Genomic DNA, 27,339 nt, shown 5'->3' with positions numbered 1-27,339 from the left:
AGCCAAAAGTATTTAGACCAGCTTAATAATAAGTGACTGACTGATTTATCTGCCAATATTTGGCCATTGTGAGATGAACGGCATCATTCAGTAACTGTGGTAACTTAAATGGCTTCATCAATAGATAATGCACAATTTATGTTTCAAATATTTTGAACATGCATGTTACAAATTAATGTTAAATATGTTTTGTGTCTTTTGTTCTTGTTTTTTTTCCCCCAAGAGTTTGCATATGTATCATCAAAAATGTACAACATCAACCTTGAGTGGCATGTCATAAATATCATGACCTGAATTGTTAATATTTAATAGAAATATCTTACTATTTATTTAAAAAAATCATTTAAAATAAATATTTCTTAATAAAAAATATATACATATTAAATATTAAATATGTTAAATAAATCTATACGAAATAAAATATTTTAACATGATTTTTAATAAAGATTAGGACATTACTATTAAATATTGTAAATTCATGTTAAATATTAATATTAAATGTAGAATTTAAATGTCAAAACTTTATGTGTTTTGAATTTAAATAATCACTGAATATTATTTTTAAAAATATAATATAATATAATATTTAGAATATTTATTAACAATTGTATTTATAAAATGCATATTTATTTGCTGAGAACTATTTAATAGAAAATATAAACAAATTATAATTAACTATAATTCAATTGTAATTGAAATTTCAAAACTTCATGTATTTTGAATTTGAATAATCACTGAATATTATTTTTATAATATAATATTTAGAATATTTATTAACAATTGTAATTTAAAAAATTGAAATAAAATATATAATAATTAATTTTATAAAAATTATATATTTATTTATTGAAACATATATAAAAATATATATTGAATATATATTTTTATATAATTTCTATATTTATTTATATTATAAATTCATGGTAAATATGAATATTAAATGTATAATTGAAATGACAAAACTTTATTTTGAAATTGAATAATCATTCAATATTATTTTTTCTAATAATATAATATAATATAATATAATATAATATAATATAATATTTAGAATATTTTAAAAATGTATATTTATAAAATGTATATTTACTTATTGAGAAACACTAGTCAACCACTATTTAATATAAATTAGTATGGATCATTTTGATAAAATTCAGCTCCAACTGACATTTAGTTTTTATTTGGCCATCTATAACAAAATTTTATTATAACGTATAATTTATAATATTATACTGTAATTTATAAAATTATATTATAATTTATACATTTATGTATAATGAAATAATTAAATTGTTATTTTAGTGTTTATTTTTATTTAAATTAAAATTACTTTTTTTATTAATATTTAAAATTATAAAATTAAATAAAAAATGATAATTAAATAAAAAAATAATACCATTTAACATATAATTTATTTATTCCAAAAGAAAAAAAACTCTTGAATAAACGATCAGGTATTGAAACTCAGGTCTGATGAAAGGTCTGAGTAAATGAAAAAATCATCAGTAAAAGTACTTGGTTGTTCTAGAAGGCTCTTCTTACCTTGGGCCTATGTTTTAATTTTTTACCAAATTATAAATTAAAACATTTCTATTTCTGTATTCTGATTGGCTGTCAGGGTTACCTTGACTCTGTCCTTGCGCAGGAAGAAGGCTGTGGCGTGCAGGACGTCTGCGGCGTGTGTTGAGTTGTGGTAAGAGTTGGATGCGTGGTAATTAGCCTCGATCACCTGCAGCCACGAGCGCAACGTGGCCTCTGTGCAGTTCAGGAACTCACACACGCCAAAAGCAGAGAAGATCTTCAGCCCCAGGTATGAGAGCGGCCTACACACACACACACACACACACACACTATAGCACTCAAAACTTGTCTCATTAAAAATAAGTGCTACACAAAGAAAAGTCTCAGTTTCTGGTACCTCTTGTGAGTAGCTGCTTCCAGCTCCAGGATATTGAATTCCCAGCGTTCCTCCTCATTGAGCAGCTCTGCGATGGAGGACGGGATGTCGTTTAACGGGACAGGCACTGCCAGCTGACTCTGACTCATATCTGAGGGGTCAAATGGGTGATGGTTAAACATTTGATGTCAACATGGAACAAAGCAGAAAGGCACAAAAACATTTCAGATACTTAAAACTAATGTTAATCATAAACTGTTAGTTTTTATTCACATTTTAATTTCAATTAAATATACTTTTGTCATTTATTAGTTTTTTTTAGGTTTCACTGATTGTATTTCAGTTTTAGTTTAGTGCACTTTCATTTTTAATTAATGTTAATTTTGAGTATTTTTGATAATTCTTTTTTTATATTATTTAGGTCTTATTTATTTTTATTTTAGTTTTAGATTGTTCAGTTTAATTTCAGTTTTTATTTTTAATTTAAGTTTAATTTTAGTAATTTTGCCATGTATTTTGTCATTTATTAGTTTTCTTTTTTATATTACTTAGGTTTCTTTTTTCAGATTTTATTTAGTAATTTTAGTAATTTTGTTATTTTTAGGTTTTCTTTTTTAAATTATTTAGGTTTAATTTATTTTTATTTCAGTTTTAGATTGTCAGTGTAATTTCAGTTTTAATTTAAATTTTGCTTTAATCTTTATATTTTCATTTTATAGTACAATTTTTTTATATTTTTTGTCATTTATTAGTTCTTTTTTTAATATAACTTAGGTTTCATTTATTGTATTTCAGTTTGAGTTTTAGTTCAGTAATTTTGTTATTTACCATTTTTTAATTTTTTATATATTATTTTTGTTCTTTTTTAAGATTATTTATGTTTTATTTAATTTAAATAAAAAATTTTGATTATTCAGTTTAATATCAGTTTTTATTTTAATTTTAGTTTAATATTAGTAATTTTGCCAAGTATTTTGTCATTTATTTTATTTACATATATTATTTTTCTTTTTTATATTATTTAGGTTTCATTTATTTCTCAGTTTTAGATTGTTCTGTTGAATTTCAGATTTTACTATGTAATTTTACTAGTTTTTTTTATATATATATATATATATATATATATTATATAGTCATTTATTAGTTTTTCTTTTTTTCATTTTTATTTCAGTTTTACACTGTTCAGTGTAATTTCAGTTTTTTAATTTTCAGTTTTCATAAACCTAAACTGTATCAAATACAGTTTAGGTTTCATTAATTGTATTTCAGTTTTAGTTCAATTTAATTTCAGTTATTTTTTTATTTACTTTTGTCATTTTTTTCTGTTTTATATTACTTAGGTTTCATTAATTATTATTTCAGTTTTATATTGTTCAGTTTAATTTCAGTTTTTATTTTAAAATTAGTCATTTTGCCATGTATCTTTGTCATTTATTCATTTTTTATATATATTTAGGATTAATTTCAGTTTTAGTTCTACATTTAATTTATTTTATTGTTCTAGTTTATTTGCAGTTAATAATTTTAGTGCTTTGACTTAAACCTACTTCAGTTAGCTGCCAAAGCAACATTTCTAATTCTCATTTAGTTTAGTTTTCCTTAATATTTATATTTTACTCCAGCCTTATTTATAATAATTTTTATAATAAAACTTGCTTTAAACAGCTTTGAGTAAAAACCTTTTAACTAAGTTAATATTAAACAACTAAGTGGCATTTAGATTTTATATTATATCCTATTAAACTCAATAATACATAATCGGTATAACCCAAGAAGGTAATCAGGCTGAATTTTTCATTCCTTCTGTCCTTAATAATGGTTGGTTTACAACATCCAACCTTTCATCTATCCTACATTAATAATCATTTGCAGGGCTAGAACTTACTGTGTAATGCACTTTTGGAGAAGACATACTCATTCCCAGAGAGCCTTCTGAGTCCGTCCTGAAATGAAGAAAAATACACATCAGTGTATCTGACTGAAATGAAAGAGCAAACGACTTGAGGAAGCCAAAATATCGTTTCCAGCCAACATAATCATAACAACGCACTTAAGCACAGCACTACCACGCTACCCATAATTCACTCGTGCTTGCATGCTCTCATGAGAAAAGCCATTTATCAGGCCTGCAGGATATTAAACACACAGAAAACAGACCCAGATTCAAAGAGACTCATCCAGTACTTAAAACAAACTCTGTCTGAGATGTTGCAGGCGTAGGATAATAGAACCGTACACGCATAAATATGACACACGCACATCCCGTCTGTAATGATCACAGGCCACAGCTGCACTATCTCAACTCGGATATTTCACTGTGCGATTGACCTCTGACCTCTCCCTCGAAAGGTCATCCACCAAAAAGGTCGTTTGAACTCTTGAGATTTGTGCATTGCATCCGCTTGACCTTTATGCAACCGAGAAAAATGACATTATGAAAGGAAGCCGCCTGAATCTGGCTTGTAGTTATTTCGTATTTTAATGATTCAGAATTGCCACTGTTCATAAGTTTGTGGCTGAAAAGCTAAAAAAAAGCTCAAATTTGTATTTCAAATTATATATATATATATACAAATAAAACACATAGGGTTGGTGCTAGCAGCAAAATAAAATAAAATAAAATAAAAAATAGAAAAATGAATAACATTAGCAACAAAATAAAATGGAATAAATACAAAAACATAAATAAAACTAAAAAAAGCTAATAAAATTATGGTTAAAAATAAAAACTAATAAAAATAAAATAAAACTTTTAAAATATAATAATATAATATAAACTTTTAAAAATATAAAGCCCCCCCACCAGGTCATTAAAAAAAATTCAGTAATAAAACATATAAATCAGTAAATATGGAAAAAAGGATTAGGGTTAGCAATAAAAAAAAATTAAAATTAAAATTAATTAAATTACATTAAACTAATGGTTAATAATAAAGTAAAATTAATAGGATTATGGTTTAAAAATAAAATAAAATAAAATAAAAAATGAATAACATTAGCAACAAAATAAAATGGAATAAATACAAAAACTAAATAAAATAAAAAATAAGTTAATAAAATTACGGTTAAAAATAAAAACGAATAAAAATAAAGTAAAATAAAATAAAATAAACTTTTAAAATTAAAAAAGCCTCCAACCAGGTCATTAAAATAACAAATAAAGGGTTATTAATCAAATCAAATAAATATGAATAATAACAAAAATGAATATTAATAAATAAAATAATAAAAATAACAAATAAATAAATAAATAAATAAATATGGAAAAAAGGATTAGCGTTAGCAATAAAAAAAAATACAAAATTAAATTAAATTACAGTAAACTAATGGTTAGTAATAAAGTAAAATGCATAGGATTAGGGTTTAAAAAATAAAAATAAAAATAAAAGAAACTTCAAAATAAAAAGCCCCCCCACCAGGTCATTAAAATAATAAATAAAGGGTTATTAATCAACAATAATAATAATAATAATAACGAATATTAATAAAATAATAAAACAAATAAGTAAATATGGAAAAAAGGATTAGGGGTAGCAATAAAAAATGTTAAATTAAAATTAAAAAATAAAAAAAATTAATAAAATGAAATAAAATAAATTAAACAGTTATTTGTCAAATAAAATGAATAGGATTAGGGTTATCAGCAAAATAAAATAAATTTTAGTTGATAAATTTCAAAATGTACAGGATGTCAACTTTCCATACTTTTCGTAATTTTTTTCATGACTTTTCCAGGTGTTTGTGCTTAGGTTTTTTCTACTTTGCTTAATTTCTAGAAAGAAATACTAAGAATAAATAGAAATGTCAACATTTTATTCATTTTTTGTGATTTTCCTGGCCTAAAACGTTTGAGATTTCCTGATATTCCCAAGTTTTTCAGCATGGCGGGAACCCTGCCAACTAACAATCTCCTAAGTCATGTCTGCAGCCAAGAAGTAAACCCTGTTAAAACTTCTTGGTATTTGTATCCAGCTATATCAGGAAGCAGATAATTTGAGCTTCACTGTCCAGTAACCACTACATCGCTGCGCAATGGCAAACTTCTCAACTTTGTTGCATCACCAAAGATCTCTGTGACTCTCAAACGAATGACTTGTGTTCTGTGTGTCACTGCAAAGCTCTGTCCGTGTGAACCCTCTTTTAGTCTACCAACCATTTTCTTGTCTAAAACATTTTGAATCTGGTTTAAAAGTGGGCCGCTTTCAAAGGGGGAGACGTGTTGAGATGGCAGACAGCGAGACTGCTGTGTAAACAAGCGCGGCACTGTCGTCACAGGCTGCTGGCTAGCTGTGAAACAGCCTGTGCCAGGCAGCATGGAGCTCAATGTATCTGTGCCACGAAAACAAGAGCATTCACATCTACTGACTGCCACTGACATGCAGTCACACGCTGTATATAAGACCGGTTTCCTGGCAGAGCATGTCTGGATTTCTCCCGTAAGGATGATTCTCTGCTGAAAAAATCTGGTCGAGGTTTGTTTGTGTACAGGAAATCGGTCTGTGAAATTTCCCGGCTGTTTAATATTGATCGGTACTGTTTATGATGTTTCTGGCTGCATGTGTTTGAGGAGTACTTAAGTGCTATTCCTGAGTATCATGTGGGTCTAAGATGATGTGTAGTTCTTTGTGTTATTTTGTTCCAAACAGCAGTGATATGATGGATTTTCTTGCTCTTTTGAAATAAAATAAAATAAAATGAATAGCGTTAGCAAAAAAAAACAAAACAAAAAAAACAAAAAACTAAATCAAATCAAATCAAAATCAAATCAAATAAGTGTTAACAATAAAATGAAAAAAATAAAAATAAAATAAATAAATAAAATAGGGAAACATGATTAGGGTCAGCAATAAAAAAATTAAATTAAATTAAAGCATTAGTAATAAAGTGAAATGAATAGAATCAGGGTAAAAAAAATACAGCAAAATAAAATAAAATAAAATAAAAGGTATTTAATAAAATAAAATAAATAGCATTAGCAACAATGTAATCTAATTAAATCAAATAAGGATTCATTATAAAATAAAAAATATAGTTAAAAAAAAAATAAAATAAAATAAAATAAAATAAATATAAGAAAATGATTAGGGTCAGGAATACAAAATACATAAAATAAAATAAAATAAGTTATTAATCAAATAAAATGAATAAAGTTATGGTTAACAGCAAAATAAAATAAAATAAAATAAATTAAATACATGAAAATAACTTAAAGGGTATTTAATAACATTAAATGAATAGTGTTTGCAACAAAATAAAATAAACTAAAAAAAAAAAAAAAAAAATCAAATCAAACCAAATAAAATATAGGTTAATAATAAAAATTAAAACAATTATGATAAAAAATAAATTCAATATAGGGTTAGTAATAAAGTGAAATGAATAGGATTAGGGTATAAAAAAAAAACAAACAAACAAACAAACAAAAAAATCGAAACAAATAAAATAAAATAAAATTAAATATGGGTTAATAATAAATACGTTTTAAATTATGGTAAAAAAATCAATAAATTAAATAAAATAAAAATAGTATAAAATAAAATAAAATAAAATAAAATAATCTTTTAAAAATAAAAGGTGAATGCTTGACTTACACTCATGAGCCCTCCCACCAGGTCATTGGTGTGGGGATCGTCCTCTTTAGAGGCCAGTTGGGGTGAGTAAAGTTCGGTGGTCCGCAGAATCTCCAGAACACGATCCAGTGCTTCCGCTACTGTCACAGGACTGCTCTCCTGCGCTGCATTAATGATATTTATCACCTGTAAAGACAACGAAATACATGCAGAACAAAAACAGAGGGTGAGTGAAAACAACAAACCACCACTCAAAGGTTTAGATCCATAAATATCTCTGTAGTAAAGAATTTTCCCCTCTGACGTCTGTTTTGCCTCCACTGTCACAAACAAATCCTCAGTCATGAGCGAGTAATCATAAATACACAGACACAAAGGAGTTCAGCACGTGTCTCAGGGTTGTGTGCTATTCAGAACTGAATTGAAAACACCTTTTACATTCCAATTCAATTCTCAAAATTGAACTGAATTAAAACTGAGGTAGCAGACAGGACCCAAAATTTACATTCAAATTTGAATATAAGAATGTAAAATTTAAACTGAATTAAAAATGTAAATAAATTCATACAACTCATTTTTAACTAAAGAAGCAAAATCTGCAAAACCTGTATGTTAGTTTTGTTAGAACGACAGAACGATGGATGGATGAATGGGCGGACAGACGGACAGAACTATAAAACAGCAGAGTGATGAATGGATAGATGGATGGATGAATGGATTGATAGACAGAGCTGTAGAATGACAAAGGGATGGATAGATAGATGGACAGAATTATAGAATGACAGAGGGATGGATGGATGGACAGAATGACAGAGTGATGGCTGGATGGATGGACAGATGGAACAAATAGAAGGATGGATGGAAAGATGGATGGAGAGAACAACAGAGTAATGGCTGGATGGATGGACAGATGGAACAAATAGAATGATGGATGGAAAGATGGATGGAGAGAACAACAGAGTAATGGATGGATGGATGGATGGACAGAACAACGGAATGATAGTGATGGATGCATGGATGGATGGACAGAATGACAGAGTGACGGATGGATGGACAAATGGATAATGGATAGATGGATGAATGGATGGACAGAGTCACAGAGTAATGGATGGATGGATGAATAGATGGATGGATGGATGGATGGACAGAATGACAGAGTAATGGATGGATGGATGAATAGATCGATGGATGGATGGATGGGCAGAATGACAGAGTAATGGATGGACAGACGGACGGAACTATAGAATGACAGAGTGATGGATGGATGGATGGATGAACGGAACTATGTAATGACAGTAATGGATGGATGGACGGAACTGTTGAATGACAAAGGGATGGATGGATGGACAGAATGACGGATGGATGGATAAACGGAACAAAAAGATTGATGGATGATAGAGAGAACAACAGAGTAATGGATGGATGGATGGACAGAACAATAGAATGAGTGATGAATTGATGGATAGATAGATAGATAGATAGATAGATAGATAGATAGATAGATGAATGGATGGATGAGTAGACAGAACAATAGAATGACAGAGTGATGGATGGATGGACAGATGGATAATGGATAAATGGATGAATGGATGGACAGAATGACAGAATGAAAGTGACAGATGGATGGAAGGATGAATGAATAGATGGATGAATGGATGGACAGAACAACAGAATGCCAGAGTGATAGATAGATAGATAGATAGATAGATAGATAGATAGATAGATAGATAGATAGATAGATAGAATGACAGAGTGATGAATGGATGGACAGACAGATAACAGATAGATAGATGGATGGATGGATGGACAGAACAACAGAATGACAGAGTGATGGATAGAGTGATGGATAGATAGATAGACAGATAGATAGATAGATAGATAGATAGATTGATTGAAATAGATTGATGGATGGAAGGATGGATGGAGAGAACAACAGAGTAATGGATGGATGGATGGATGGACAGAATGACAGAGTGATAGATGAATGGAAAGACAGATGAATAGATGGATGAATGGATGGACAGAATGACAGAGTGATGGATGGATGGATGGACAGAACAATAGAATGAGTGATGAATCGATGGATGGATGGACAGACAGACGGATGGATAAGATGGATGGATGGATGGAACTGTAGAATGACAAAGGGATAGATGGATGGACAGAATGACAGTGATGGATGGGTGGATGGTTGAATAGACAGATAGATAGATGGATGAATGGATAGACAGAATGACAAAAGGACAGAATAATAGAACGATGGCTGGAAAGACATAAAGATAGAATAATAGATGGACAGATGGATGGGTGGGTAGACAAAACGATAGAATGACACGTGGATGGATGGATGGATGGATAGACAGATAGATAGAGATTCTCTGAATTTCTGTGAATTACAATTCAGTAAATTCCACTTCTTGTCATTTAAACTCAAACGTCCAGTAGAATGTGGTCAGTTGTCAGTTTGTTTACTGTGGTTTTTGATGCACAGCTTCACCATAGCTGATTCTGTTTTGATCTGTACTGAATCAGGTGGTTATAATTTTTTGTATGAATCTTTTTCTGTATGTCTTCAGATGTGTATAATAATGCAGGTGTACCTTAGTGATCGGAGCCTCAATAGTCATGGAGTGAATTCTGGCCATGGAAGAATATCTGCGGTTCTGTAGACTGGGAGCTGAAAGAGAGATAGAGAGATAGAGAGAGAGAGAGAGAGAGAGAGAGGGGAGAAGAGCTCTTTAAATAGCTCTGTCTGCGTCAGAGTGCACTGAGACTGGGGGTGTGCTGATGTCATCAACCATGGCCACGTCACAAAAAGCCCCACTTACACACACACACACACACACACATGCTCTGACTCACATAACACACAAAATACATCATAAACACACACAGTCAAGTGCACACATGAACACAAATCTCTTTCCTGCTCTGTTTCTCTTCATAATTACTTCTGAACTGTTAAAGGGATTCTCTTTGGCTCGTTTCTGTCAGTGTGTTGTGATTAAACGCATGCTCTCTCTTTCTCTTACCATCGCTGCTGTGAGAGCTGATGGATCTGACGTCCACAGACTCTTTCCTCCGGTCTTTGTGACGCAAGGAATTGCATTCTGAATAAGGACAAAAGAGGAATGAGTGCAGCGAGAGCACACACACACGCACACATAAAGACGTAACTGCATTCATCATCTCTTATCTGAACACAGCCAACCAGTGCCACTATTTTCACCTGCATCATCATCATCATCATCATTATGATCATCACAAGCACAGCAGTGATTTCATGCAGCAGACAAAAGTGAGCGAGACAAAATCTTTCACTTTCCTTTCCTTTTTCACAAAAAAAGACTAGACGCTCATATTTGTTGATTAAAATAAATATAATTTTACTTATTATTAGCAATAATGTCTTAGTTATTTATTTCTAAATGGATTTATATTAATGTTATATATTAAATTAAATTAAATTAAATTATTTAAATAATTATTGTAAAAATATTAACATAAATATTAATACATAAAATATTACAAATATTAAATATATCATTATAAATACAATAACTGAATGTAATTAAATGTAATATTAGTAGTTAATATTTGTCACTAATTTCGATATGTAGCAAAAACAAAAATGCTATTAAACAAATTCTTATATTTAAAAATGGAAAAATTAAAACAATATTAATACATTATTTATTATAAATATTAAATATAATTTTTAATTAAACATAATCATTAAGTCCTTAAATGTAATTAAATATAAATATAAAATTTATATGTATACACTAAAGGGTTAGTGGTTGCAACAAACCATTAGTTAAGTATATTAATTATTATTAATTAAAATAAATGTCATTTATTTTATGTTATTTAATTTGAAAAAAGTTATATTAATTGTATACATTAAATCATTTAAATTATTTACATTTAAATGATTTAAAATGTAAATTATTTTAAAAAAATGAAATATTAATATAAATATTAAAACAAAATATTATAAATATTAAATATAATGTAAATATAATAATTAAATTATTAAATGTAATATTTCTACTAATACAAGTTAATATTTGACTATCTAAAATTTCAATACATAGCAAAACCAACAATTCTATTGAACATTATTTTATTTAAAAAGTGAAATATTAAAATAATGTTAGTATATTAAATATTATAATGATTAAATGCAATATTTAATGAAACACAATCAATCATTAAATTATTAAATGTAATTAAATATCATTTTAATATTTATATATACTACATGTTTAGTGGTTGCACAAACCATTAGTTAAGTATACTAATTATTATTAATTAAAATAAATATAATTTTATTACTCACCATAATCTTTTATAGTTATTTATTTATTAATTGATTTATACTAATTTTATACATTTCAATTTCTTATTATTGAAATCAAAAATCAACCCCCTTGTATTTGGAATACTAATATTTTCTTTCTTTATTTCTGTTATTTATGCTTTCTAAGTAGCATGAAAGACAGACAGAAAGATATTTATTCATGAATTAAAATCAGTATAATTTAGCTTAATTTTGACTAGACTTATGTATATATTAATTAATTGAATTATGTTCATTTTATACATTAGCAATTTGTCTTAGCACTCTTTAACAGGCATTTTCATTTTATATCATGTTTTAATGTAGTACAAAAACTACCAATAGTGATTCTTGCCCTAAAAAGCCGCACAACTGATGTGAAACGGTGAACACTGTTACTTACTGGGTCGTGTAACATATGCACATGCACGCAAATATATTGGCAAGCAAATTATTATGGCTAATTTTAACAGTCTGACACTCAACTGTCCCAGGGTGCATTGCAGCCATCTGTCTATTCTGCACCACGATCTATCTCTCTATTTTCCCTTCTACTTTTCAATGCAGCATTGACCTGTGCATTTTTATCCACGCTTTTGTGTGCTTCACAGCATGTTACAAAAACCAAATCAATACAGAGGTATTATGGGTTACAGCATGCTAATTAAGCAATAGTGCAACACAGACAGTAAACAAACAAACAAAGCGTTAAGGACAGAGGGTGTGGTGTTGTACCTGATTGTGAGTGTTCACCACAGCCTTTCTCTTCTTTGCTTAATTTATGAACCTGCAAACAGTAACTATTAAATGTAATTAAATATATTTATACTAACAAAAGTCAAAACTTCATAACAAATTCCAATACCATCGCAAAAACAAAAATACTATTGAACAACTCCTTTTACAAGTTAAAAAGTAATACAAATATGAACAAATTAAATATTATAAATATTAAATAAAATATTTAATTACACTAATAATTAAATGTAATTAAATATAATATTTATACTAACAAAAGTCTAAACTTCATACCAATTCCAATACATCGCAAAAACAAAAATGCTATTGAACAACTCCTTTTACAAGTTAAACATTAATATAAATATGAACATATTAAATATTATAAATATTAAATAAAATATTTAATTACAGGAATTATTAAATGTAATTAAATATAATATTTATACTAACAAAAGTCATTACTTCATACTAATTCCAATACCATCGAAAAAATAAAAATGACATTTATTTAATTAAATACAGTAGTTATTTAATTGTAGTTAAATATAACATTCATAAATATTAAATATAACGTAAATAAAATAATTAAATAATTAAATGTAATTAAATGTTATATTTTCACTAACACAAGTCAATACTCAATGTTAATGTCAATATGGAGCAAAAACAAAAAAGCTACGGATTTTAACAATAATCTCTTAGTTATTTATTTATTTATAAATTGATTTATATTAATGTTATATATTACATTTTATTAAACATTTAATTATTGAAATAGTTTACATTTAAATTATTTAAAATGTTAATCATTTTAAAAATAAAATATTCATATAAATAATAATACATAAAATATTACACTTATTAAATATAACATGTAAATACAATAATTAAATTATTAAATGTAATTAAATGTCATATTTTTAGTTAATATTTGAAGCTAATTTCAACATATAGCAAAAACAAATTCCTTTATTTAAAAAGTGAAATATAAATATTAATATATTAAATATAATATATATTAAATATACTTTTGAACGGCAGTGGAAATTTATGTACTTTCACTTTAAGATAAATAAAATCGCAGCAATTGATAACATATTTGATGTTTAATCACACAATATGACTGAAAACCAAGCGACTAACTGAATGTCTTGTAGCCTGTTGTTTGTTGTGACTGGTTAGGATAGAGACTCAGCTTAACATTGAATAGACAGGGTTTATCTCTCGTCACTCCGTCAAGTCTGTTCCTGATCAGAACATGGTTTAAGCATTTGTTGAATTCACCTGGGTGGAAATCCTGCCCGCCGCAATCCATTTAATCCTTTTAACATGATCAAGTTTTGAATGAATGAAACAGGATTTTGAGTCTTAGGCTAGAGATTAAAGAGCGCTGCCAAAAACTAATCTACGTGGTGTGAGGTTTGCGCTTTAGCAGAAAGTAAAAGTCACATGGTACTGACTGAAACAGAATATGGCTATTTTTACATACATTTTCATGTACACAAACACATGAACACACATTCTCAAAAACAAATGACATGTAGGTAAGAGGATAAAAAGCCTAGTTACACTGGCCTGAAGGATGAGGTCAGGAAATCTGATTAAGCGAGACACAAGTTTCACGACAAACACACACACTGCACCACAGGAGAAGATTTACTACACGGCCAAAGATAATTAGTGTTATTTTTATCTTGTTTAGTAAAAAAAGTACTTCAGTAAAATTGCAGATATAACTAGATGAGTAAAGTTTGAGAACAAACTTCAAGTTTGCTTGAGAAAGCCTAGCCTGAAAGTTTAAAGCAGTTGTAAAAGTATGAAATATGATGTTGCTGCCATGATTTAGCACATTGCTTACATGATTTAACATGCTGTTTGCATGTTTTAGCATGATTAGCTTGTTGCTTGCATTTTTATAGGCTGATTACAATGTTGTTAGCATGATTAGCAGGTTGTTAGCATGTTACTAGCATGTTGTTAGCATGATTAGCAAGTTACTAGCATGTTTTCTAGCATAACTAACATGTTACTAGGATGTTGGTAGCACGTTTCTAACATGATCAGCATGTTACTGGCATTTTGTTAACAAAATTAGCATGTGACTAGCATGATTTTAACATGTTACTACCAAATCACTAGCATTCTTTTAACATGATTAGCATGTTAATAGCATTTTGCTAGCAAGATTCTAGCATGATTGGCAAGTTACTAGCATATTACTAGCATGATTAGCATGTTGCTAATATGTTGCTAGCATGATTACCATTAGTTATTTGTCATTAGTTACATGATTAGCAAGTTATTTGCATGTTACCATAATTAGCAAGTTACTAGCATGCTTTTAGCATGATTAACATGATACTAACATTTTGTTATCATTATTAACATGTTACTACCCACTGCAAGCATGATTAGCATTTTGCCAGCATGATTCTAGCATGATTAGCAAGTTATTAGCATGTTACTAGCATGATTAGAATGTTGCTAACATGCTTCTAACGTGATTAGCAAGTTACTAACATTTTGTTTTCATTATTAACATGTTAATACCATAATTAACAAGTTACTAGCATGATTATAGCATGATTAGCATGTTACTAGCATGTTTACTAACATGATTAGCAAGTTACTAACATGTTTCTAAGATGATTAGCAAGTTACTAGCATGTTTCTAACATGATTACTAAATTACTACCATGCTTTTAGCATGATTAACATGTTACTAGCATTTTTCTAGCATGATTTTAGCATGATTAGCAAGTTACTAGCATGTTACTAGCATGATTAGCATGTTACTAGCATTTTGCTAGCATGATTTTAGCATGATTAGCAAGTTACTAGCATGTTACTAGCATGATTAACATGTTACTAGCATTTTGCTAGCATGATTTTAACATGATTAGCAAGTTACTAGCATATTACTAGCATGATTAACATGTTACTAGCATTTTGCTAGCATGATTTTAGCATGATTAGCAAGTTACTAGCATGTTACTAGCATGATTAACATGTTGCTAACATGTTTCTAACGTGATTAGCAAGTTACTAACATTTTGTTATCATTATTAACATGTTAATACCATAATTAGCAAGTTACTAGCATGATTCTAACATGATTAGCATGTTACTAGCATGGTTGTTAACATGACTAGCAAGTTACTAGCATGTTTCTACGATGATTGGCAAGTTACTAGTATGTTCTTATCATGATTCTAGCATGATTAGCATGTTACTGGCATGTTGATAACACGATTAGCATGTTACTAGCATGATTAGCAAGTTGTGACCATGATTAGAATGTTACTAGCATGTTCCAAGCATGATTAGCAAGTTACTAACATGTTTCTAAGATGATTAGCAAGTTACTAGCATGTTGTTATGATTTTATCATGATTAGCATGTTACTGGTGTGTTGCTAACATGATTAGCATGTTACTAGCATGTTTCCAGCATGATTACTAAATTACTACCATGCTTTTAGCATGATTAACATGTTACTAGCATTTTGCTAGCATGATTTTAGCATGATTAGCAAGTTACTAGCATGTTACTAGCATGATTAACATGTTACTAACATTTTGCTAGCATGATTTTAGCATGATTAGCAAGTTACTAGCATGTTACTAGCTTGATTAGCATGTTGCTAGCATGTTGATAACACGATTAGCATGTTACTAGCATGATTAGCAAGTTGTGACCATGATTAGAATGTTACTAGCATGTTCCAAGCATGATTAGCAAGTTACTAACATGTTTCTAAGATGATTAGCAAGTTACTAGCATGTTGTTATGATTTTATCATGATTAGCATGTTACTGGTGTGTTGCTGACATGATTAGCATGTTACTAGCATGTTTCCAGCATGATTACTAAATTACTACCATGCTTTTAGCATGATTAACATGTTACTAGCATTTTGCTAGCATGATTTTAGCATGATTAGCAAGTTACTAGCATGTTACTAGCATGATTAACATGTTACTAACATTTTGCTAGCATGATTTTAGCATGATTAGCAAGTTACTAGCATGTTACTAGCTTGATTAGCATGTTGCTAGCATGTTACTAGCATGATTAGCAAGTTACTAGCATGTTACTAGCATGATTTACATGTTACTAGCATTTTGCTAGCATGATTTTAGCATGATTAGCAAGTTACTAGCATGATTAACATGTTACTAGCATTTTGCTAGCATGATTTTAGCATGATTAGCAAGTTACTAGCATGTTACTAGCATGATTAACATGTTGCTAACATGTTTCTAACGTGATTAGCAAGTTACTAACATTCTGTTATCATTATTAACATGTTAATACCATAATTAGCAAGTTACTAGCATGATTCTAACATGATTAGCATGTTACTAGCATGGTTGTTAACATGACTAGCAAGTTACTAGCATGTTTCTAGGATGATTGGCAAGTTACTAGTATGTTGTTATCATGATTCTAGCATGATTAGCATGTTACTGGCATGTTGATAACACGATTAGCATGTTACTAGCATGATTAGCAAGTTGTGACCATGATTAGAATGTTACTAGCATGTTCCAAGCATGATTAGCAAGTTACTAACATGTTTCTAAGATGATTAGCAAGTTACTAGCATGTTGTTATGATTTTATCATGATTAGCATGTTACTGGTGTGTTGCTAACATGATTAGCATGTTACTAGCATGTTTCCAACATGATTACTAAATTACTACCATGCTTTTAGCATGATTAACATGTTACTAGCATTTTGCTAGCATGATTTTAGCATGATTAGCAAGTTACTAGCATGTTACTAGCATGATTAACATGTTACTAACATTTTGCTAGCATGATTTTAGCATGATTAGCAAGTTACTAGCATGTTACTAGCTTGATTAGCATGTTGCTAGCATGTTACTAGCATGATTAGCAAGTTACTAGCATGTTACTAGCATGATTTACATGTTACTAACATTTTGCTAGCATGATTTTAGCATGATTAGCAAGTTACTAGCATGATTAACATGTTACTAGCATTTTGCTAGCATGATTTTAGCATGATTAGCAAGTTACTAGCATGTTACTAGCATGATTAACATGTTGCTAACATGTTTCTAACGTGATTAGCAAGTTACTAACATTTTGTTATCATTATTAACATGTTAATACCATACTTAGCAAGTTACTAGCATGATTCTAACATGATTAGCATGTTACTAGCATGGTTGTTAACATGACTAACAAGTTACTAGCATGTTTCTAGGATGATTGGCAAGTTACTAGTATGTTGTTATCATGATTCTAGCATGATTAGCATGTTACTGGCATGTTGATAACACAATTAGCATGTTACTAGCATGTTCCTAGCATGAGCAGCAAGTTGTGACCATGATTAGAATGTTACTAGCATGTTCCAAGCATGATTAGCAAGTTACTAGCATGATTCTAACATCATTAACATGTTACTAGCATGCTGTTAATATGTTAATGTTTTAAATTGTGTGGGTGTTTATGCTTAAAACAAGTAAAACATAACCGCAGCAACCATTGCATTTGGATGGAAACTATGGTAATTTAGCTTGGCAGATTTTGGTAAGACTCTTAACAGACGCTGCGAGTGTGTGAAAGGTAATACTAACACCAGTGAGTAAAGCAACAGCTATTTCACACACGCGTCAGTATGTCTGTTTCTCACAGGCCTTTCTGATAAGCAGCTCCAGCTAATGCTAGAACTAACAGCAGGTTTTAGACCTGAGCTTGTGGAGGGTTATTAATAACCCTGACGCCCGCCTGGCTCTCTGACACCGGCCTGTCAGGACGGATGCTTTAGCGTAGCTAACATTTCTGCCCGCCGCTGTTCCCGTGAGCCTTGCACACTTTGAGTTTTGGTGCTAATTTGAGAGCGCTATTAATAGGTGGACATTAAACTTGGTCAACATTTATTGCATACTCACTGATTAAAAGTAAGGTCTCACATGAAAACATCACCTGGAAAAGCAAGAAACATACCTGTCTGTGGTTGTCACTGTAAGGCCTCTTGATGGACACAAAGTGGCGGATTTTTCTAGAAGGTAAGAAAACAGTTGTCTGATTTGACTGTTTTATTCTAGCTGATTTCTACATATAATAAAACCACGAATGACAGCAGCAGTAAGTAAGTAAGTAAGCAGACAATTTATTTAGAACATAAAAATATGTTATTTATAGTATCTAATCAATAATATATAATTTATTATATTATATTTATTATATTATTTATATATTACAGATCATATATATGAAATATTTATATTTTTCTATCACTAAATATTAATTTAAAATTAAATAATAAAATATAACATTCTGAAAATAAATATTATAAATTATAATTCATTTAAATTTCCATACTTTTTTTTATGATCATGTGACTCACCCTCCCTGGCCAATCACAGGAGTGATTCTGACATATTGCTGAATACTGTCCCCTGACTTCCTCCGTGAGAAATAGATCCCCTGCCATTCCTAAGCAAACAAACACACACACACACACATATAACATAATAATACATATAGGTATTGTCAGGCTAAATTAACCTAATTTTAGATTAATCTAATACAGCCGACTAACCTTTCCTTTCTTGATGCAGGTGTTGATGGTGTCCAGCAGGTCGGCGCTGTTCTTGTCACTCTTGGGCAGTTCGGTCAACTCTTTACCGATCAGTTCGCCTCTATGATAGCCCATCATCTTTTCAAATGCTGGATTTACATACTAAAAACACAGAGAAATACATATAACTGCATATCAATACAATTTTAATTTAAATCAATTTGTTACTTGTCATTTCTTTGTAATTAATTGTAAAATTTACCTGCAATTTCAGTGTGAAACTGATTTTTTCTGTCGCAATAGTAATGCAATACATGGATGCCAAGTCTCTTTATTATTTTGCATTTCAGTCATAGTTTCAAAACGTTAGAATCCTTGACACTGCTTCAGAAGTTCATTATACAGGCCACTGACATGGACCTGTCATAATTATTGCATAATGAATGAATCAAATAAAAAAAAAAAATCTACAAAACTACAAAAAGATCTTGCTTCATGTCAAATGAAAGCTTAAGAGTTTGAAAGGACTGCCTTAAAATGCATAAAAGTGCAGAAATACACTAATATTGCATAATAATATCCTTGAATATACTACTACTACTATTAATAATAATAATAAATGAATAATAATAATAAAAACAGACCAAAAAAACTAATTTAAGAGTACCTATTTAAATATATTTTATTTATGTATTTTAATATATATTAAATATATTTTAATATTAATATTTATTCTTGAATATTAATATATTTTATTTTTTATCAACATGATCCATCACACCTGACATAATTAGTCAACTAATTACCCAATCATCCAATTATTAAATTTAAATTAAATTTATTTGATCCAAAGTACAGCAAAAACAGTAAAAACTTAAATATTTTTACTATTTAAAATAACAGTTTTCTATTTGAATATTTTAAAAAGCAACTTATTTCTGTGATCAAAGCTAAATTTTCAGCACCATTGCTCCAGTCTTCAGTGTCACATTCATAAAACATTTTCCATTATTATTACTATTATTAATATTTTAAAACAGTTGAGTACACTTTTTCAGAATTCTTTGATGAATAGAAAGATCCAAAGATCAGCATTTATCTGAAATAAAAAAGCTTTTGTAAGATTATACACGATACTATTCAACATTATAGAAATTAATAGTTTTATTTAGCAAGGATGCTTTAATTTTGTGATGAAAGTGATGAAAAGACATTTATAATGTTACAAAAGATTTCTATTTTCTATTCTATTTCTTCTGAACTTTCTATACATCAAAGAAATCTGAAAATATCATACTTAGCTGTTTTCAACACAATAATAATACTAAATGTTTTTTGAGCAGCAAATCAGAATATTAAAATGATTTCTGACGGATCATGTAATGATGCTAAAAATGTAACTTTAAAATCACAGGGTTAAATTACATTTTAAAATATATTCAAATAGAAAACAGTTATTTTAAATAGTAAAACTATTTCAAAATTTTACTGTTTATGTACTTTGGATGAAATAAATGCAGGCTTGGTGAGCAGAAGAGACATTTTTAAAAACATTAAAAAAATCTCACTGTTCAAAAACTTTTGACTGGTAGTGTACATTAATGTGACATCTAAAAAAAAATATATATATATTATTAATCCTGTTAATCCCAATAATTTGTATGATAATTAATGAGGAGCACAATTGTATGCAAAATGTATGCATTTTCACTTTACTTCTTGGCCAAAAAAAAAAACGGTGGCGCCCAACTACAAACTTTTTGTTCAAATTTTAAGAGAAATTTGGACTGCCGTCTTAAACTGAACACAAAGTGTTAAGTGTGTGACACCTGTTGACTATCCAAGTGTGCTTCTCTACTGCATTACAACCAAGCAGTAGTCCTTGTAAGGATGTTGTTTTGAATTAAAATGGCCTTTCTAAATGTGACCAAATCCCAGTGGGACGTTCCATTTGGATCCCAAAACTCACTTGTATGACGTGATCTTCGCTACTGATCTCCACGGCTTCCTGACACTGTTCTAATGCGGTAAACACAGAGTTACAAGCCCTGCAACAACAGAAACACAAACAAACATTGAAGCTTTCTGTGACCGTCTCACAGCAGCGTCTTTGCTAAACGTCTTGTTAGCTAAGGCTTTAGACTTACCTCAGTTTGAACTGAGCTCGAACCTCTCCATGTTCTAACTGGATTAACTCATTATAGCAGGCTGACACACTGCTGTTCTCCAAGTACCTCTGAAATACAGAGAAATATAATACAGCATATATACATATACGTGTGTGTGAATGTGTAAATATAACTATAAATTAGTACTAGATATTTAATGTATATTTAATAAATAAAAAAAATTATTAAATTACATTTTTTACCAAAAAGCTTCATATTTTTTTTAAACCTCTGCACTGCTTTAAATGCATTACTTTATTTTCTGTGGTAATCAACCCACCAATAAAATCTGACAGTGATAAGAACTTTCAGAATTTATAATCTGAACAGGCCACGCCCACATTCATGGTTAGCCCCGCCCCGGATTGCCCCGCCCATGCAGTGGAGCAAATATTCCTATTTTAGTGTAAAATACTCACTCTGGAGAAGCCAGCAGAGAGAAGAGGAAGGACAGATGGTTCCTCCTGATCTGAAGGACTGTGAGAGGCAGAAAGATCAGTAGGAGAAATATGATGGACATCCGTAACACATGGATAATAGATAAAAGTATTTACTGAGGCCTTACATTTGTGGCATCACTGCTAACATAACAGTGTGTTCAGAAGGCTTGGTTGCTCGAATCATCCTGTTTAAAAACACAATAACAAAAAGTAAGTTTTTGCATTTTTGGATTTCATCACAGCAGTGAAATCTTGTGAAAGTATCTTGTGCATATTTCTCTGCAACAGACTCTCCCTCATACCAATAGACACTGGGAAAATAGGTGATTTGGCAACTACTAGATTTGGCAGAGAAATGCCAGCTTTAAGTATGTGTGTGCGCACATGAATTTAAGCCTCTGTGCAGGATGGGAAATTAACACCCACAACCAGGCAAATGCAGGCCACTTCCTATGCAAGTGAAAAGTAATTTTGCTTATTTACCTGCCAGCCACTGTGGTGGGGAACCTGGTCTTAAAGATTCACATAAAACTGATTCTTACGAATTGATTCTTTTTAGTGAATCAGAAACATTTAGCTCCACCAGTGTGATTCTTAAAACAAATGAATCTCAGGAGTGAGATCTTTTAATGAATGGTTCAAAAAAACAAGCAAAATGTACATTATTTCATAAAATGCGCATTATAACTAAAATATATGCAAATGAATCAGAATCAAATCCAATTGAATAAGAATCAAAATATGAATTCGAATCAAAATAAGAAAACATTTGGCGTTTGAACAATTTCATATAAATAGTAAGTTAATGTATATAACCGAATTGGAAAAAACAGGCATTTGTGGACAAAAAAAGTTTGACATACGATTTTACGAACTGGTTATTTTTAGTGAATCAAAAACATAACGCTCCACCAGTGTTGCACGATTCTGGAAAAGAATTAATCTTATGAGTTAGATCTTTTAATGAATGGTTCAAAAAACAAGTATAATGTACATTCTTTCATAAAATGCACATTACAATTTAAATATATATTCCAATGATTCAAAATCAAAATAAGAATCTGAATCAAAATAAGAAAACATATTTGGACAAAAAAGTTAATTTCCCATCCTGCCTCTATCACAGTGCTAAAATTTACCATTAAACAGTGTATAAGAGATGAAAAGAAACGAGTGAGAGACAGATGATGGATGGTTTGGTTGTACCCACCGGCAGACGGCATCAGCCTCAAAGTACCGTGAGTGCCGGCCATCAATGATGACGATCTCGTGGTGTTTATCCAAGAAACACTCCACCGCAGACTCAGGTGTTCGTGCGATGTTACACCTGAACCCCGCCCGCTCACACGCCCACCAGAACGCATCGCTCTGACTGTCCTCTTTAGCGAAGACCAGTAACACCTGAGCGAGAGAGAGACGGAGAGAGAGAGAGGTGCTGTTGGTGGGTGCGTGTGAAAGGTCAACAGTCTTTCATCCTGTTCAGCGTTGTGTAACCATGGAGCTGAGATGTGAAATTCCACATGGCCCAGGTCGTTCAGGACGCCTCTGTCACTGCTACCTCGCTCAGGAGGCCCCACCGTGCAGCGTCACATGTCCACCTACAGGGGGCAGAGTGACCTCACCCGCTCACACACTCATCTTCCAACACATTTCTACTTAGTGTCAGAAAAGTCTTTTTTTTTTTTTATAAGCATCAAAGGTTTAAAAAAACACCATATATATTACACAGCCACCAAATCCAACAATGCAGTGTAACAGGTTACCAAAATCTGTTACACCCCTCTGTTGCACACAAAGTGACTTTTAATGTTACCCAGATTTAGTCTAGTGATGTTTAACCTCCTTTATGTTATATCTTAGAAAGCATATCGCTCTAATTTGAACAGACAGAGATACAGCATGTTTAGCAAATCTTAGTAACCAATTTCGGTAACCTGTAACACTGTGTTTGAATTGGTGACTCATGTATATTTGCAGATGTTCACATCAGATCAATACACTTTCTAGATTTTGAAACAAAGAAGATTAGACATCATCAGAGTGAATCTGCATAACATTAAAACAATTCTTTGTAAAATAGTGGGAGGGATAACAGATTTTGGTAACCTGTAACAATGTGTTGTCAGGTTTGGTGACCCTGAAGTATATGTGCAGCTGTTTACATACATTCAAAATGCTTTCTGAAGTATGAAATAGGGATGTCTACACATCACCAGAATGAATTTAAGTAACAGTAAAGTCAGTCTGTGTGAAATAGAAGTGGGTAACATATTTCGGTAACAGACTTCAGTGTGTTGTCGGATTTGGTGACCCTGAAGTACATGTGCAACTGTTCACATCAAATTAAAATGCTTTCTAAGATATAAAATAGAGGAGACAGAGGAGATTAGACTTCAGCAAAGCAAATCTGGATAACATAAAAAACAGAAGGGAGGGGGGTAACAGATTTCGGTAACATGTAACAGTGTATTGTTGGATTTGGTGACCTTGCTCTATATGCACAGCTGTTCACATCAAATTAAAATGCTTTCTAGAGTATGAAACAGAGGACATTAGACATCACCAGAGTGAATTTGGGTAACATTAAAGCAATTCTGTGTAACATACAGGTGTAACAGGGTTACTGTCGGGTAATGGATTTTGGCAACCTGTAACAGTGTGTTGTCAGATTGGTGACCTTGCCGTATATGTGCAAGTGTTCACATCAAATAAAAATGGTATTTTGACAACCTGATAACATTAAAGTGTGTTGTCAGACTTTGGTAACCTGTTACTCTGCCTTGTTGGAATTAGTGATGTGCATAGCATCTGTTCACATCAAATAAAAATTCTAACCATCATCAGAGTGAATTTAGGTATTAAAACACTGTTACACTGTTACACTGCCATTTGGTGACTCTGCTGTATGTCTGCAGCTGATCATACTAGACTATATGTTTTCTTGCACATAAAATAGAGCAGACAGAAGAGATTATACATGAGCAAAGTGAATTTAGGAAAATTTATGCAACTACGTGTGAAATATAGGGGTGGTAACAGATTTTGGTAACCTGTAACAGTGTGTTGTCGGATTTGGTAACCCTGATGTTTAAGTGCAACTGTTCATATCAAATTAAAATGATTTCTAGAGTATAAAACACAGAACATTAGACTTCACCAGAGTGAATTTTTGGTGGCATTAAAGTCATCCTGTGTGAAATAGACCGGGGTAACAGATTCCAGTAACCTGTTACACTGCCATTTCGTGACTCTGCTGTATGTCTGCAGCTGATCATACTAGACTATATGTTTTCTTGCACATAAAATAGAGCAGACAGAGGACATTAAACATCAGCAAAGTGAATTTAGGAAAATTTATGCAACTACGTGAAAAATATAGGGGTGGTAACAGATTTTGGTAACCTGTAACAGTGTGTTGTCGGATTTGGTAACCCTGATGTATAAGTGCAACTGTTCATATCAAATTAAAATGCTTTCTAGAGTATAAAACATAGAACATTAGACATCCCCAGAGTGAATTTGGGTAACATTTAAGCAATTCTGTGAGAGACATATTAAAACACTAAAAAAATGGATGTACTGTATATAACTATAATTAACTGTACAAAAATAACAATGGAACTCGAACAATGCATGTGTGGGTGGATTCTTTTATTAAAGTCCATTCAATTTCAAAAGCCCCTAGAAATGACAGGTGATTCATTAGTAAAATCAATCTTGATTGATTTCCTCAGTTACATCAACCAAATCTGTCTCGCACAGAGTCAGAAATTACATAAGCGACCTCAATTTACAGCGGCAGTCAGTCATTAGGTTAACAGTATGCACACTTTCTGTTTCACAACTCCACTTTTAGTGAACCATAATACCAGTAATACCACACACTCATACACACACATGCAAATGCACACACACAAACACACAAGCACTCAGGATAATCTCTGTGTCAATCCTTTGAGACATCTCAAGATTATCCCTGGGGTCATGAGTCCATGTTAAGAGGTCTTTAGGTGCCCTCACTCATTTGCCATACTGTAGAAACGAACAATGCCGCAATGACAGTAATGCAAAAACATTTTATCACTGCACAGCCTTTGTGAGATCAAAACATCAGTAAAATGAGTCCTGTAGTGAAGGACTATGATGTCACAGGGACATTCCACCATGCATTATTGCAGAGACTATGAGAGGTCATAATGCATCTCTAGCCTACATGGTTTCATAATGACCTGCAATGTATTAAATTCCATAAACTAAAGAGACAGTGCTTTAAAATAATTCAAACCTCACTGCAAAACTATGCTAGAAACTGGGTATGTTACAGTGGTTGACCAAGCCTGCTGCTCGTCTTGCTGACTTGATTAATGGCCAATGCCGATTTGAATCACAAATCGGCCCAAATTTGGTAGATTAATTTTAAGAAGGTCATATAACATATTCTTTTCATTTAAAGCAACTTATAGCACACTTCTTACTCTAATCATTCACTTAAAACAACCTGAGCTTTAGTGACTCGCACAATGATAAAATGGATACAGTCTCAGTAATTAGCCAATTAAACATGCACCTTTTGTTTACTCAGCCTAGATCATTAACCAGGTCAAAGTTAACCATTCAAACACTTAAAAAGCCAATAAATACACTACCATTCAAATGTTTGGACTTTTGTTTAAAGAAATGAATGCTTTTATTCAGCAAGTACACATAAATTGATCAAAAGTGACAGTAAAGACATGTATAACAGTTATTGAAATAATATATTTATATTTCAAATATCCAGGTATCAAAGTTTCCACAAAAATATAACGTTTTTAAAACAGCAAATCAGCATGATTTCTGATCTCGAGTAATGATGCTGAAAATTCATCCTCTTATCACAGTACATTTTAAAATATATTCAAATAGAAAATAAATTGTGATATTTCACATTGTTACAGTTTTTACTGTATTTTTGACCAAATAAATGCACCCTTGGTGAGACTTCAAATCCAAAATATTAAAAATCGTACCGACTCCAAACTTTCAAATCCACAAAATCAAACATACACATAATAACTAAACAGGACTCTACCTGAATTGGCTCCTGAGTCAGTCGCATCGGCCCCAAACGCTCTTCTGCTGCAGACACCTGTGAGAGATCCAGAGAAACAGGTATGTTTAATTGAAATGAGGTTAAAAAAAGACCAAAAGCAAGAATGCATCTGGTTTTACCATCTCAGAGCCCTGAAGCAACATTCTGACATGCCTGTCTTGTTTTTAATCACATGCTGTTTGTACATTTGTCCACGAATTCAGCCATTTACACAAACTACGCAAGATCAGTCCACTGAAGAAATAACGTTTCACAGGTTGAATGGGTCCTGATCAGCACGAACTCCAATCCAAGAGCGTTATTTAGCTGATTTGAATACGATTATCCATATTCCAAACTGTTTTAACCATTGTTTTAACGCTTTGTCGGATATGATATTGCAAAAAAAGGCTGTTTTTTACGGCGTTGTCCAAATGGTACGACGACATTGTTGCAATGACAGAGAGCAGGTGGCTCAAAGCTTCCTGCGTCATCCACTTTAACACTACACATAAGCCTCTCAGCAGGAATCACACACTCACACACACAA

The 27,339-nt window shown here is 31.1% G+C and overlaps 1 protein-coding gene across 3 annotated transcripts in view; it reads right to left on the bottom strand.

The window, feature by feature from the left end:
* Positions 1-27,339, bottom strand: part of pde8b (phosphodiesterase 8B) — a 64,663-nt gene that overhangs the window by 12,503 nt on the left and 24,821 nt on the right. For 2 of the 3 annotated variants that reach the window (XM_051092432.1, XM_051092431.1), the window contains exons 2-17: positions 26,790-26,846; positions 22,929-23,119; positions 21,844-21,903; positions 21,698-21,755; positions 21,258-21,346; positions 21,080-21,158; positions 19,132-19,272; positions 18,937-19,025; positions 18,534-18,588; positions 12,545-12,596; positions 10,500-10,577; positions 10,068-10,144; positions 7,489-7,653; positions 3,783-3,840; positions 1,919-2,048; positions 1,625-1,823 (exon numbers count right to left, since the gene is read on the bottom strand). In XM_051092432.1, coding sequence (XP_050948389.1) covers positions 1,625-1,823; positions 1,919-2,048; positions 3,783-3,840; positions 7,489-7,653; positions 10,068-10,144; positions 10,500-10,577; positions 12,545-12,596; positions 18,534-18,588; positions 18,937-19,025; positions 19,132-19,272; positions 21,080-21,158; positions 21,258-21,346; positions 21,698-21,755; positions 21,844-21,903; positions 22,929-23,119; positions 26,790-26,846 — 1,578 coding nt within the window. Of the gene's footprint in view, positions 1-1,624; positions 1,824-1,918; positions 2,049-3,782; positions 3,841-7,488; positions 7,654-10,067; positions 10,145-10,499; positions 10,578-12,544; positions 12,597-18,533; positions 18,589-18,936; positions 19,026-19,131; positions 19,273-21,079; positions 21,159-21,257; positions 21,347-21,697; positions 21,756-21,843; positions 21,904-22,928; positions 23,120-26,789; positions 26,847-26,929; positions 27,282-27,339 lie in introns of those variants that run through there. The other variant, XM_051092433.1, reaches the window with a different exon arrangement.

Source organism: Labeo rohita, chromosome 21 (genome assembly GCF_022985175.1).
Source record: "Labeo rohita strain BAU-BD-2019 chromosome 21, IGBB_LRoh.1.0, whole genome shotgun sequence".
Taxonomy (NCBI): domain Eukaryota; kingdom Metazoa; phylum Chordata; class Actinopteri; order Cypriniformes; family Cyprinidae; genus Labeo; species Labeo rohita.
Note: the sequence above shows the minus strand (reverse complement) of the source record. Positions and strands in the feature narration are given on the sequence as shown.